Below are 14892 nucleotides of genomic sequence, written 5' to 3'. Positions count from 1 at the left end.
TTGCACTGAGATATGGTACTTCAGGACCAAGTATCTCTCCATCTTCCTCTCGCGGTCTAAAAGAATCCTTATTAGGATCTGATGATCTGACAACCATTTGAGTACTTAATGTATGTGACTTATCCATATAAAATCGCTTTAATACCTTCCAGGTATAAGCAGTTTGGTGGACAAAAATTTCACTTTTCAAATGATCAATTTGTAAACTAAAGTAGAATTTTGTTTTTCCAAAATTCTTGATCTCAAAATCCTTTTTTCAAATATTCAACATTATTTTGAATCTCTTCAGGAGTTCCAATCAAATTTAGATCATCAACATATACAGCAACTATCACAAAATTTGATCCATTTTTCTTGATAAAAACACATGGCATATTGGATCATTGGTATAACCTTCTTTAGTTAGACATTCATTAAGGCAGTTATACCACATACGTCCAGATTGTTTGAGACCATACAAAAACCTTTGTAATTTAATAGAATAAATATCTTTAGGATTTGATTTGCATGCTTCAGGCATGTTGAATCCTTCGGAGATTCTCATATAAATATCATTTTTATGATTTCCATATAAATATGTAGTGACAACGTCCGTTAGACGCATATCTAATTTTTCATATATTGCAAAACTCACAAGATATCTAAATGTGATAGCATCCACTACAGGTGAATACGTTTCATCATAATCAAATTTAGGCCTTTGTGAAAATCCTTGGCCTACAAGTCTTGCTTTATACCTCACAATTTCATTTTTCTCATTTCTTTTTCTCACAAAAATTCATTTATATCTTACTGGCTTTACACTTTCAGGTATTTGGACTACAGGTCCAAAAACTTTTCTGTTAACCAGTGAGTCCAATTCAGATTAGATCGCATCTTTCCATTTTGGCCAATCATTTCTACGTCGACATTCATCAACTGATCTAGGCTCCTGATCCTCGTCCTCTGCCATAATATCAAGTACTACGTTATATGCAAAAATATCATCAATAATTATTTTTTTTGGTTCCAACTTTTTCTTAGAGTGACAAAATTTATTGAATTTTCTATAATTTCATTCTCTTCAAGAATTGGCTCTTTAGGAGTGACCTCTTCAGGAGGTTGAATTTTGTCACTAATTATTGATTCATCTACTTCTCTTTCTTTCGAAAATTTTTATTTTTGGAACCAAGAGGTCTTCCACGCTTCATGCATGCTTTAGACTCATTAGCACTTGTAATTTGTTCTTTAGGGATATCGATTTTAATCGGAACATTTTCAGCAAGAATATGTAATTTAGTAACTCTTTTGGAGTCATTAAATACATCCGGTAAATGATTTGTAATTTTTTGTAAACGTATAATCCTTTGAATTTCTAATTCACATTCTTTAGTACGAGAATCAAGGAAATTCAATGATATTTTTCAAATGATTTCCTTTTTCAGTTGATTTTTATCTCCCTCTAATGTCAGAAAATATGATTCATCACAATGACAATCTGTAAATCTCGCAGTAAATAAATCACCTGTCAATGGTTCCATATACTTAATAATTGAAGGTGATTCATAACCAATATATATCCCTAATCTTCTTTGGGGGCCCAATTTACGATGTTGGGACGGTGCAATTGGGACATACATCGCACAACTAAATATTCGTAAATGAGAAATATTTGGCTCATAACCAAAAGTTAATTGTAGGGTAGAATAAGCATGATAACTTGTCTGCCTAATTCTCACAAGTGTTGCTGCATGTAAAATAGCATGTCCCCAAGCAGATGAAGGAAGTTTAGACCTCATCAACAATGGTCTAGCAATTAATTGTAACCGTTTAATGAATGATTCGGTTAGACCATTTTGTGTGTGAACATAAACTACAGGATGTTCAACAGTTATTCCAATGGACGTACAATAATCGTCAAAAGCATGTGACGAATATTCACCAGCATTATCTAAACGAATTTTCTTTATTGGATAATCTGGAAATTGTGCTCGCAATTTAATTATTTGAGCAAGCAATCTCGCAAACGTCAGGTTGCGAGTAGATAATAAACATACATGTGACCATCTAATTGATGCATTAATTAGCACCATAAAATATCGAAATGATCCACATGGTGGATCTACAGGTCCACATATATCACCATGAATTCGTTCTAGAAATGTAGGAGATTCAGTCCCAACTTTAACTTGTGACGGTTTAATAATTAATTTTCCTTGAGAACAAGCAACACAAGAGAATTCATTGGCTTTTAATACTTTTTTATTTTTCAATGAGTGGCCATGTGAATTCTTAATTATTCGTATCATTATTATAGATCCGGGATGTTCGAGACGATCATGCCAAACCATAAAATCATTGGGATGAGTAGACTTCTGGTCTACTAGGTGATGAATTTCAATTGCACTAATTTATGTATAATATAAGCCAGAAGAAAAAGAAAGTAATTTTTCTAATACGCATTTCTGCATAGAAATGATACTTGTGATTAAAAAAATTCACCATTTGTCTCAGTCATTGTCTCGATATGATATCCATTTTTGCGGATATCTTTAAAATTTAATAAGTTTCTCTGAGACTTGGGAGAGAGTAGTGCATTATTTATGATAATTTTAGTCCCTTCAGGGTGAAATAGAGTGGCTCTTCCGGAACCTTCAATCAATTTTGCACTACCACTAATGATATCAACATTTGTCTCTCTCATTTTTAAACAAGAAAAATATTTTTTATTTTTCAATATGGTGTACGTAGTAGCATTATCAATGAGACAAATGTCATCATCACTATTATTTAATCCCAAATATTTGACATCCATTTCTTCTTCAGGAAGAAAATTTCAAACAAAAATAAATATTAATAAAGATGCAAAAATAAATATTCAATGGAAAGAAAATTATATGAAAGATATAAAACATCATAAAAATATCTAAATAATCATGGGACATTTGTTTACATCTTCAGGATGCTCAAAAAAAGGCAACATCGAAGTGTGTCATATCAGCATCATCACCATCATCATAGTCATTCTTTTGATCAATGAAATTTGTCTCAACGCCTTTGTCTTTCTTTTTCAATGATGCTTGATAGAGGTCAATAAGATGCTCAGCCGTACGACAGGTATGGGACCAATAACCTTCCATACCATACCGGTAGCATTTTTCTTCATAAACTTTCTTTTCTCCATTTTTCTAATCGTAGTTATTTTCCCTTTTTTGGAAAATATTTTGTTGTTTGCTACGATTATAATTTTCACGGGGTACAAATCTACTACGATCACGTCTACGGCCACGGCCTCCTCCATGACCACCTCTACTGCCACGTCCACGACCTCGACCAGAATTTTGAAATAGAGTCGCATTCGCTTCAGGGAATGGACTTGCACCAGTTGGTCGGGACTCATGATTTTTCAGCAATAATTCATTATTTTGTTCAACCAAAAGAAGACATGCGATAAGTTCAAAATATTTTTTAAATCCCTTCTCTCGATATTGCTGCTGCCGGAACATGTTAGAAACATGAAAAGTAGAAAATTTCTTTTCTAACATATCTTCATCAGTGACTTTTTCATCACATAATGATAATTGATAATTGATTCTGAATATGGCTGAATTATATTAGTTGACAGATTTAAAATCTTCAGATATATGGTACTGCAAAGAGAGAGTGTCCGGATCGCTACTACTTCATCACTCAGAGGATTGACAGTACCTTCAGCGCATATTTCTGGGAGCAGCATCATGCATCCGATGATGATAAAGGATTTCTCTTAAAGGAGGGGCATCATCTCGTGCTTTGGAGAAATTTCGAAGATGAAAATTTGCCACGGCGACATAACGGAGAACAAAATTTTTTGTGGCTGGAGAAAAAATAAAGCTGTTCTTGATTAAATTTGATTGCAGAAAGGACGAAAAAGAGTGGAAAAGACGCAATGTGCTTGATATGAACTCTCTCTATCAAATGTTCAAAGACACGCTTCCACAACCTCATCCGAGCCTTTTACGAGTGGAGTATGATTATTTTTGTAGTGTGAGAAATTTTCTGCGGCTAAAACTGAAGTACCATCCTTTCCTCTTGACGCATGAAGAGCGTGAGGAAATTGTCATTCGTGCTCATCGAAAGATGAAAAGGAGAATACGGACTTTAACAATTAATGTCGGAAATTGGACATCTCGGATTCAACATGCTAACCAACCTAGCATCTGTACTGCTGTCTTTTATTATCCTTTCATTTACCGGCAAAAAAAAGCAGTGAAACAAAAAACGCAACTAGGTTTAGTTACTGAACCAGTGGTGTATTACCCAAAAGATTACACTAATGACTTCTGGTCTTATGTAGATTATCTAAGAAATTTTAGTGCTCACATTGAGGATGCGGACACGCTCGATAACTATCGGCAAATAATACAAGACTCTTACAAAAATCAACCGAAAAAGGAAATCACTTGAAAAATATCATTGAATTTCCTTGATTCTCGTACTAAAGAATGTGAATTAGAAATTCAAAGGATTATACATTTGTAAAAAATTGTAAATCAATTACCAGGTGCATTTAATGACTCCAAAAGAGTTTCTAAATCACATATTCTTGCTGAAAATGCTCCGATTAAAATTGATATTCCTGACGAACAAATTACAAGTGCTAATGAGTCTAAAACACGTTTGAAGCGTGGGAGACCTCTTGGTTCCAAAGATAAAAATCCTCGAAAGAAAAGAGAAGTAGATGAATCAATAATTAGTGACAAAATTCAACCTCCTGAAGAGGTCGCTCTTAAAGAGCCAATTCTTGAAGAGAATGAAATTATAGAAAATGCAATAAATTTTGTCACTCCAAGAAAAAGTTGGAACCAAAAAGAAATAATTATTGATGATATTTTTGCATATAACATAGCACTTGAAATTATGGTAGAGGACGAGAATCAGGAGTCTAGATCGGTTGATGAATGTCGACGTAGAAATGATTGGCCAAAATGGAAAGATGCGATCCAATCTGAATTGGACTCATGGCTAAAAGAAAAGTTTTTGGACCTTTAGTCCAAACACCTGAATGTGTAAAGCCAGTAGGATATAAATGAATTTTTGTGAGAAAAAAAATGAGAAAAATGAAATTGTGAGGTATAAAGTAAGACTTGTAGCCCAAGGATTTTCACAAAGGCCTAGATTTGATTATGATGAAACGTATTCACCTGTAGTGGATGCTATCACATTTAGATATCTTGTAAGTTTTGCAGTACATGAAAAATTAGATATGCGTCTAATGGACATTGTTACTGCATATTTATATGAAAATCTTGAAAATGATATTTATATGAGAATTCCCGAAGGATTTAACATGCCTGAAGCATGCAAATCAACTCCTAAAGATATTTATTCTATTAAATTACAAAGGTCTTTGTATGGGATCAAATAATTTGGACGTATGTGGTATAACCGCCTCAATGAATATCTAACTAAAGATGGTTATACCAATGATCCAATATGTCTATGTGTTTTTATTAAGAAAAATGGATCAAATTTTGTGATAATTGCAGTATATGTTGATGATATAAATTTAATTGGAACTCCTGAAGAGATTCAAAATAGTGTTGAATATTTGAAAAAAGAATTTGAGATTAAAGATTTTGGAAAGACAAAATTCTGCCTTGGTTTACAGATTGAGCATTTGAAAGGTGAAATTTTTGTATACCAAACTGTTTATACCCGGAAGGTATTAAAGCGATTATATATGGATAAATTACATACATTAAGTACTCCAATGGTTGTCAGATCATTAGATCCTAATAAGGATCCTTTTAGACCACGAGAGGAAAATGAAGAGATACTTGGTCCTGAAGTACCATATCTCAGTGTAATTGGTGTACTAATGTATCTTGCTAATTGTACAAGACCTGATATATCATGTGCAGTAAATTTATTAGCAAGATTTAGTTTCTCGCCCACAAGACGACATTGGAATGGTATTAAACATATTTTTCGCTATCTCCAAGGAACAATTGATCTTGGTTTATTTTATTCAAATAAATTCAAACCTGAATTGGTTGGTTATGCTGATACTGGGTATTTATCCGACCCGCATAAAACAAGATCGCAGACTGGTTATTTATTTACATATGGAGGCACAACCATTTCTTGGCGATCTACAAAGCAATCACTAGCCGCCACTTCATTGAATCATGCTGAAATAATAGCAATTCATGAAGCCAGTCGAGAATGTGTTTGGTTAAGATCAATGACCCGCTATATCCGAAAAAGTTGTGGGTTATTTTCTGAAAAAGAAAATCCTCCAACTATATTATATGAAGACAATGCAGCTTGTATAACTCAATTGAAAGGAGGATATATTAAAGGAGATAGGATGAAACACATTTCACCAAAATTCTTTTTTACTCATGATTTGCAAAAGAATGGTGAAATTGATGTGCAACAAATCCGATCAGATAATAATCTGGCAGATTTATTTACCAAGGCATTACCAACTGCGACATTTGAGAAATTGGTGAAAAGTATTGGAATGCGACGATTAAAAGATCTCAAATGATGTTTGTATCAGGGGGAGAAATTAATACACAAGAATAGTGTACTCTTTTTCCTTCACTAAGGTTTTTGTCCCGATGGATTTTTCCCTAATAAAGTTTTAACGAGGTATATTCTTTGTGTAATGGACATCCAAGGGGGAGTGTTATGAAATAACTAAAAATGTGGATGTCCCTTTGTATTCCCAAGAGGATTAATTCATGATTTTATGGTTACATTATGTATAGAAGTTACAATCCATAAATCTATTCATGTAGTGGAGAAACCGTTTCATAGGTTTCTTCATATTCTTGTAGTAGTGAGTGTTTAATAGAATTTATGTACCTTTAATCTTGTAGTACATATATATAAAGGTACATTGACACCTTTTGAGATGACTTTGGTATTTGTTGAAATATAAGAATATCATTCTCCATTTCTCTACTTCTTCAATTCTTATTGTAGTATTTCATTTTATTAGTTTTATAACAGTATTCACTAATTGTGAATTTGGTACAACTTGCATCCTCTTGATAAGATATCATTTTTCCTTTTGCCATTTTAAAAATTTTACCTACATGCATAACTATATATTAATCATTCTCTATTGCAATGTTCCCCTTTGTTTTATTGCATTCTCTTGGTTTTTAATAATTCAAATTTCAAAAAAAAAAGAATTAGAGATTTATTAGGATGTATATGCGTATCAACTTTTTTAGCATTTATTGAATCTATATTAGAATCAAGTCCAACAATAGGAAATATAGAACAATTATACTCTAATTACAAAAGCAAGATAGATTTGTGTGTGCGCGAATTGATTTTTTTTCTTTTTGTTTAAAGGGTAACAATAACAACACAACCTATCTAGATTGTATGGCAAGCAATGACGGAGCCAAATACAGTTGAGGGGAGGGGAGGGGGGCAATTGCATCCCTTCTCAACTATGAGAAAATTTTATCTTATGTATCGAATTTTTTTAAAAAAAAATCGTTTAAAACGTCCCTTATATTTTGTAAAATAATTTTTTTCATCCCTTACTTTTAAAAGTGTAATTTTAAGTTCCTTATAAATTCACATTGATCAAATTTGGTCCCTATCTAGGTTTTCGACTAGTTTTTTGTCGGAATTTAACACGTGCCTTACACATGATCATTTTGAGGGGTAAAATTGTCAAACATATTTCACATAATCTGATCTATAGCTCCTCACATTTCACAAAATGAAGGGTGTGTTTGGATTGCAGATTTTCAAAGAAAATTGTCACGTTTTCCGTGGATACATTTTTCAATCACCTTTTTACCTCACATATATCAAATGGTTACAGTAATTTTTTCACAAAAAATCCAGAAAAATGCAATCCAAACAAAGCCGAATTTTTTCGTCCCTCAGATTTCGCAAAATAATTTTTTTCATCCTTCACATTTTGCAAAAGGAAAATTTCCATCTCTTATTGATCATGTATATGACAGTCTTTTCTTTTTTTTGAAAACTCATATATATATATATATATATATATATATATATATATCTCTATTTGATTTCACCTAAATAGTACAAATAGCATGTAATATATCACTATTTAATTTCACCTAAATAAACTAATTGTAGTTGTAGATGAAATCAAATACAGATATATTACATGCTATTCGTATTATTCAGATGAAATCAAATAGATATATACATTGGTTTAAAAAAAAGAAACTATTCATTCACATGACTAGTGAGAGATGAAAAATCCATTTTGTGAAATATGAGAGATGAAAAAATTCAATTTTGAAATGTGAGGGACGAAAAAATTATTTTGTAAAATATGAGGGACGAAAAAATTGAATTATATGAAATTTGATTTGACAATTTTACCCCTTAAAAATGATCATGTGCAAGACACATGCTGTATTCCGGCCTAAAACTAATCGAAAATCTAGGTAGATACCAAATTTGATCAATGTGAATTTGTAAGAGATGTAAAATTATATTTTTAAAAATGAGAGACGAAAAATATTATTTTGCAGAATGTGAGGCTAAAACTAATAGGAAATTTAGGTAGGGACCAAAATTGATCAATGTGAATTTGTAATGGATGTAAAATTATACTTTTAAAAGTGAGGGATGAAAAATATTATTTTGCAGAATGTGAGGCACGTTTCGAATGATTTTCCATTTTTAAAAACTTTTAAGTTTTTCCTTCATTTGCACCCCATAAAATATTTGAAATTCATATTTTTATCAACTTTGCCCTCCAATATTTTTGAAATTCTCTTTCTTATATATATATTGTCCCCTCTAAAATTTTTTAATATCAATTCCTTATTTATATTAGCCTCCCTCAATAAATTAAAAATTTTAATTCTTATGTTTCACAACAATGTTGGATCTAATTAAAGTTAGTTATTCTGTAAATCCAAGAACAAACTTGTTTGATGTTTCAAAACTACCACTAGATTATAGCACAACTTAGATGTGAAAGTATAATTGACATAACAAAAAAAAAATGCTTAACATAAGTGTCTTTCGATTGTAAGTTTACTACAAGTATATTTGATGTGGTGTTGAAATTGAAGCCCTGACTCTAGGGTTCTAGTTCCATCACTGATGACAAGTACTAATATGACGAAAGAAATAGTAACTTACAATTACAATTTTGAAATTACAATCGAAATCCTCTTTTCAAGCAGCCTTAACTTTGGTTGTTTCCAAAATCTACATACTAAAAATATGTGTGCCGAAAATGAGAAAGTCAATTTATTAGTGGGTTAAATTGATACAAGACTAACTTTTAAAGGGCCACAAGGAAAGGGATGCAGAACATATACCATGCTGACCATATGCTCACCGTCGAACCCTGTTCTGAAACCCAGACATCATTAACCCTTCCCTCCCGCAATCTTCGAAGGCAGTTTCTACCGGCGAAGACCGATCGCTTGAAATGGTTAGAACCGACAACTCTTTCTCTCTCACTGACTTACACAGTAGCATAAGAGTAACTAACTTTGCAGATATTGGTGCCCTTACTTTCTGATTCAGTTGTATTAGAGTAAGCACACTTTTCTTGATTTTGCACTGCAGACAAGGAATATGAATTATCGGAGTTTAGTGACATTTCTTATTATGATTTTTGATGACCCATTTGTCAGATCTAACGGTCTTTCGCCAATCAAAACTCTTGCTAGTCTAAAGGATGAAAAAGGGAACAAAAATAGGGGAATTTTTTGCTGCCCTGAAAAAAAAGAAAGTGAATGCAATGTGGGGGAAAAAGATAGATTCAATTTGATCTTGATTTTATTCTGGAGCTTAGGTTTCTTGAAGTTATAGTTACAAGCTTTCAGAGCAGGCGCTTGTTTTCTTGCCACTGCATATTTGTTACATGATCTATTATGATATATTTTTTAAAGTTTCCTGGTGAAAATTTACACTTATTTGAACTGAAATTTGACAAAATTTTGTGGTCTGATTGAACAACCGATATACTACGTCTAAATGTTTGCAATATGTATGGTGGTTTTGTCCTGTCGAACATATTGTAACGAAGATCGGTTCTACAAATGTTATTGGGTAATATTTATGAAATGTGTAGGACAACGCCACACATATTTTAGTCTCGAAGCAAATTATGGGGAGGCGGTGCACTAATTTATAAAATTATGTAGGGAAGTACTTATGAAATGTTTAGGACAATGGTGCACTAATTTGAACCTTGAAGTAGATTATGTGAAGGTGACGCATTACAGATTTTATAGTCTGAAGCGATACAAAAAACATGGATTTGGCAAACAAGAAAAGATCTTTATGCTCAGAACATAAGCTGAAGGAGGTCCATGTGTATTATATGTACTCTATAGACATGTATTTCGTTAAATTCATCTCCAACTTACATTTTGCATGTGGTGAATTCGGTGCTTCTTGGTTGAGGAAGTTATTCATAATGCTGACCCAAGCCCCAAAAATTGGTTAGCACAATGATCTCTAATATGTGAAATCAGGATAATTATGTATGTGCTTGTGGTAAATTACAACTAATAATCAGACGGTGTTAGTTAGGATTACAGAACATAAAGAAGATTTATTTGCATCAGTAATACTATCTGCAGATAATAAGGATTCAGTGTTAACCATCTTAAATCTGTTTTCATAACGATTTCTTTTAACTCCTAGAGAAAGAAATATTGTACATATATAAATCCAAAATTCTAGAGAAGTTTCAGCTTCAAAAGACTGCAATTATCAGTTGGAGAAATTGGGTTCATGAATTTAACTAATTAAACAATTTGCACTAAGAATGCTTACCATACCATGATTAATGAAGAAAGGCAGCTATAACTGCTGCTGACCTTGTCTTGTCCTTGGACCTAAAAGCTTTTTACCTCTATGTCAATCATGATAAAGTTTTTACCTCATTTGTTAGAAGAGAATGAAGTTTGGGGTGGGGTGCTTATGTAATGCATATGTCATATTCAAGTTGCCTAAGTGTCATTGAAAAGTATGTTGGGTCAATAAATACAATGATGGTATTGGATGGAAGTAAATTTATCAGAAGCAATCTATATAGGAATCCCACTGTCAAGGAATGAACTTTTTTTTAATTGTCACTTGAATAAGAATGTATTCTTTATAGCTGCCATTCAAGGGATGACCTTTTTTAATGGCTTAAATCGGAAAATATGCGTTTATAACTACCTGTTGTGTTTAAATGATTTGCACAAGTCTAGAATTGATGGAAAGCTATTAATGTTCATGCAATACCTGATATTAGGTTTCTGGATTCTGGGTGATGCTGGTGATTTTAGTTGATTAACTATCTGAGAGGTTCTTATTTGTAGGAAACCTGCCCTTTGGTTAAGAACATTCTGCTATTGGATTCTGAAGGGAAACGTGTGGCTGTTAAGTACTGTTCAGATGATTGGCCTACAAATTCTGCAAAGGAAGCTTTTGAGAAAGCCATATTTAACAAGACTCAAAAGACAAATGCCCGGACAGAAGGTAATGTTCCTGCTAACTTTTGAATATGTTCACAGCATGCTAGTCAGTTATCAATTTGAGATCCATGGTAATTATAACTGAATATACAAAATAAATCTGTTAAGTCTGTGTGGTACTGCATATCTTGGCTTCTTGGTATCTAGCATATGGATGTAATTTTGTGTATTCAGCTAGACAAAGCTCCTGATTTTACTGGGATCTTTCATAGTTCCTTGATCTGCTAAGGATGATATTTTGTCCCTTTTAACCTGTGTACCAATATGGTCCATGATGTGTATAATTCTATTAGGTCTTCATAAATTTTTCTATTTTGCAGTGTATGTCCAGAAAAAACAATATACTTTAGACTGGTAATAAGTTGTTGTATGGAGGATTGAAAACTAATAATACTTTATAGCTGATTCTGTGGTTTTAATCTGCAGCTGAGGTAACAATGTTTGAAAATTACATTGCTGTTTACAAATTTGTACAAGATCTTCACTTCTACGTTACTGGGGGTGAAGATGAAAATGAGCTCATCTTAGCTTCTGCTCTTCAAGGTTTCTTTGATGCTGTGGGTCTTCTACTCAGGTAGTATGTGGAAGCAATGTTTCATCTATAAACTTATCTCTTTTATTCTTTTTTTCCCACAATGTTTCATCTATAAACTTATCTCTCTTATTCCTTTTTTCCCCCTTCAATTGTATTTCCTAACCTAGTTTGATTTCCTTCTGGTTTCAGAGGCAATGTGGATAAGAAGGAGGCTCTTGAAAATTTGGATCTCATTCTTCTATGTCTGGATGAAATTGTAGATGGCGGGTATGCAAAAGATCTTTTTCTTTTGGAACTTCTTCAATTTATGCTATCTTAATTGCAGTCTGTGCACTGTGAATTTACTGAGTTATTTGTACGTGTAAATTTGATTTTTTTTCCCCATTTGTTTTGGTTGGGGATGGGCATAGTTGAAATTCGGTGTAGTTATTCTTTCATTCGACTGAAACCTTAGGCATACAACTTCTGCGTGTTGGAATTTATAAGTCTTTATTTTCTCGCTTAAACTCAATTAAGTTAAAATCAATAAGGCCTATAGTTCTTAGTAAGCTTTTTAGCAGAGCATAATCTCTTTGAAACTGAAAGGACTTTTAAATGAGCACTGAAATGGTGTTGACAGTTTGAATGATCAGTTCAGATTGATTTTGTTCTTTTGTTATGCATTTGTTGCATGTAGTTGGAGTTATCTTGCTGATTCTACCTTGTACAGCTGGTCTTGGCAGTTGAGTGATCAGTTGCAATTGATTGTGATTTAGTGTTGTTCTTTTAGTGTGGATTTGTTGAATGAAGTTGGACTTGTCTGACTGATTCTACCTTGTTGTCCTCATCATGATTATGGTTAGAAGAATACCTTTTAGTAGTCAATTCATTAGAATAGCGTTTATGTATAGTACTCATAAGTTCCTGCAGATATTGAAATGCCTCGTTTGGAAACACTCCAATTATTGATGACACTGGACAGAGAACTCTTACTCGAATCCTGGCTTCCCACGCCCCAATGGTCTGCTAATTGTGTAAAAGTCATGTAGAGTTTTAATATTGAAGGTTGAGCGGGATTGAAAATGTAAATGGTAGTGGTTGGAATTTTGATTCACTGTAGGAGTATGTTCCTGCTATGAGGCATAAAATGCATAAAAACTTGCATGAACTGAGTTAAAAGGTAATTTCATCCACTTCTTGCCCTCCTAATTGTTTGTATGAATATTGTAGTATAATTCTTGAAACGGATGCAAATGTTATTGCTGGGAAAGTTGCAAGCAACAGTATTGATGCGGGAGCACCTTTATCTGAGCAGGTAGTTTCGGATTGCTGGTTTTCTATCACCTAAGTTGTTGTGCGGACAATCTATTACTGCTGTGTACTTAATTTGTGAACATATTCCTTCACAGACGATAGGTCAAGCATTGGCTACTGCTCGGGAACATTTGACAAGATCCCTTCTGAAGTGAATGCCTTGAGCTTAAGTTTTGGAGGAAAAGGAGACATTTATGCTGTTCTCGTTTTAAAGCATCAAAATGTCTTTATTTAGTAGTAGGCATGTCTGTTTTCGGTCAATGTATCTGTCAGCTGCTGATTTATCTGCAGTATATGGGGAATTTAAGTTTGAAAATTATATGACATTGTGAACAATTACTCTTGGCTCTTAGGTGACATCTGGGGTAAAATGGTGCCAGGAGGCTTTGTTAACCTGTTATTTGTGCAATGGCAAAAGAAATTTTCTTCTTGTCTTTCATGTTTTTTGTGTGATTCATTTTTGGCTGTAGCCTGATACATATACTACTATTTATTTGTCTTAGCTTGTGTCTTTTTTTTTTTTTTTTTTTCGGTTCATAGTTTTTTCGCTCTTCTTGCCGCTTGTCCGATATCTTATGGTATAACCACTGCAGCCTGCATGTAGCCAATTTCTTATGGCACGCTTAGTTTATCTTCAGTCTATATATCTGGCTTGGGAGCCTCTAATTTACCTTTGACAGGTCTTTTTTTTTGCCCCTCTTGATAGTATAATAATTATTTAGGTAAATAACATTTTTTTTTTCTTTCAGAGCCAGGTTTCGATCCTGGGAACCCCCAAAGCCAGGTTTAGGTAAATAACATATAGAACCCCCAAAGGAAAAAATCGTCCCCAACTTTTGTCGTTTTATGCCAATCTTATATTGATTTTGCTATTGCTATTAAGATTTTATGCCAAATCGCCAATCTATAAGATTGTAATAAAAATCGTCAAATCGCCAATCTTATAATAATAATTAAAATTTATAAGATTCGGCGATCCTAATTATTATTTTTTTTCCCTAAACACTCCTTCCCTGTACTTTTAGTCTTCCTATGTCGACCATATATCAAATTATCCTCATTATTTTAAACATTATATGTGCAAAAAAAAAAGAAGATAATAAATCTAAATCTATAAAAAGAATGGCTAATCTAATAATTGTTTTGCATTCAAACGCCTTCTTGGGCACATTTTTAATCTTCATATACCAACTTTTAATTAAATTTCTTTTGTTATTCTAACAATTATGTAAGGAAAAGAATACATCTAGAAGATGCCAAAAATAGAAAATAATACCATTCTACCAATTATTGTTGTACTTAACACTGCATTTCAACAATTTTTTTAGTTCTCTTATGCAAATATATGTGAGAAATCGATTTGGTAAAATTTTCAAGATATGACAATACAAAAGGGTAAAGTTGGAAAAAAGCTACATCTCCATCTCTCTCTCTCTCTTTAAATGATTATTTTAAGAATATTTTTATGATGTAGAGGTGAGTTTGTTACAAAAAATATGGTTCTAAAAGAGGTCAAGGATTATTTTTCAAAATTCAAAGGCGCTAAGTGCTATTAGGCAAAGCCTTTGGAGAGGTTTCCAAAATTATCCCCTTTCATTA

The 14892-nt window shown here is 32.9% G+C and overlaps 1 protein-coding gene across 1 annotated transcript; it reads left to right on the top strand.

Moving 5' to 3' along the window:
* Positions 1–9281: 9281 nt before the first annotated feature.
* LOC113710752 (coatomer subunit zeta-1) lies at positions 9282–13732 on the top strand. The gene is made up of 6 exons (XM_027233876.2): positions 9282–9421; positions 11310–11469; positions 11892–12039; positions 12190–12267; positions 13210–13294; positions 13389–13732. Exons 1-6 carry the CDS (start codon positions 9419–9421, stop codon positions 13446–13448), a joined length of 534 nt encoding a protein of 177 aa, XP_027089677.1. The 5' UTR covers positions 9282–9418; the 3' UTR covers positions 13449–13732.
* The last annotated feature ends 1160 nt before the right edge of the window (positions 13733–14892 follow it).

This window comes from Coffea arabica, chromosome 9e, assembly GCF_036785885.1.
Source record: "Coffea arabica cultivar ET-39 chromosome 9e, Coffea Arabica ET-39 HiFi, whole genome shotgun sequence".
Classification (NCBI taxonomy): Eukaryota; Viridiplantae; Streptophyta; class Magnoliopsida; order Gentianales; family Rubiaceae; genus Coffea; species Coffea arabica.
Note: the sequence above shows the minus strand (reverse complement) of the source record. Positions and strands in the feature narration are given on the sequence as shown.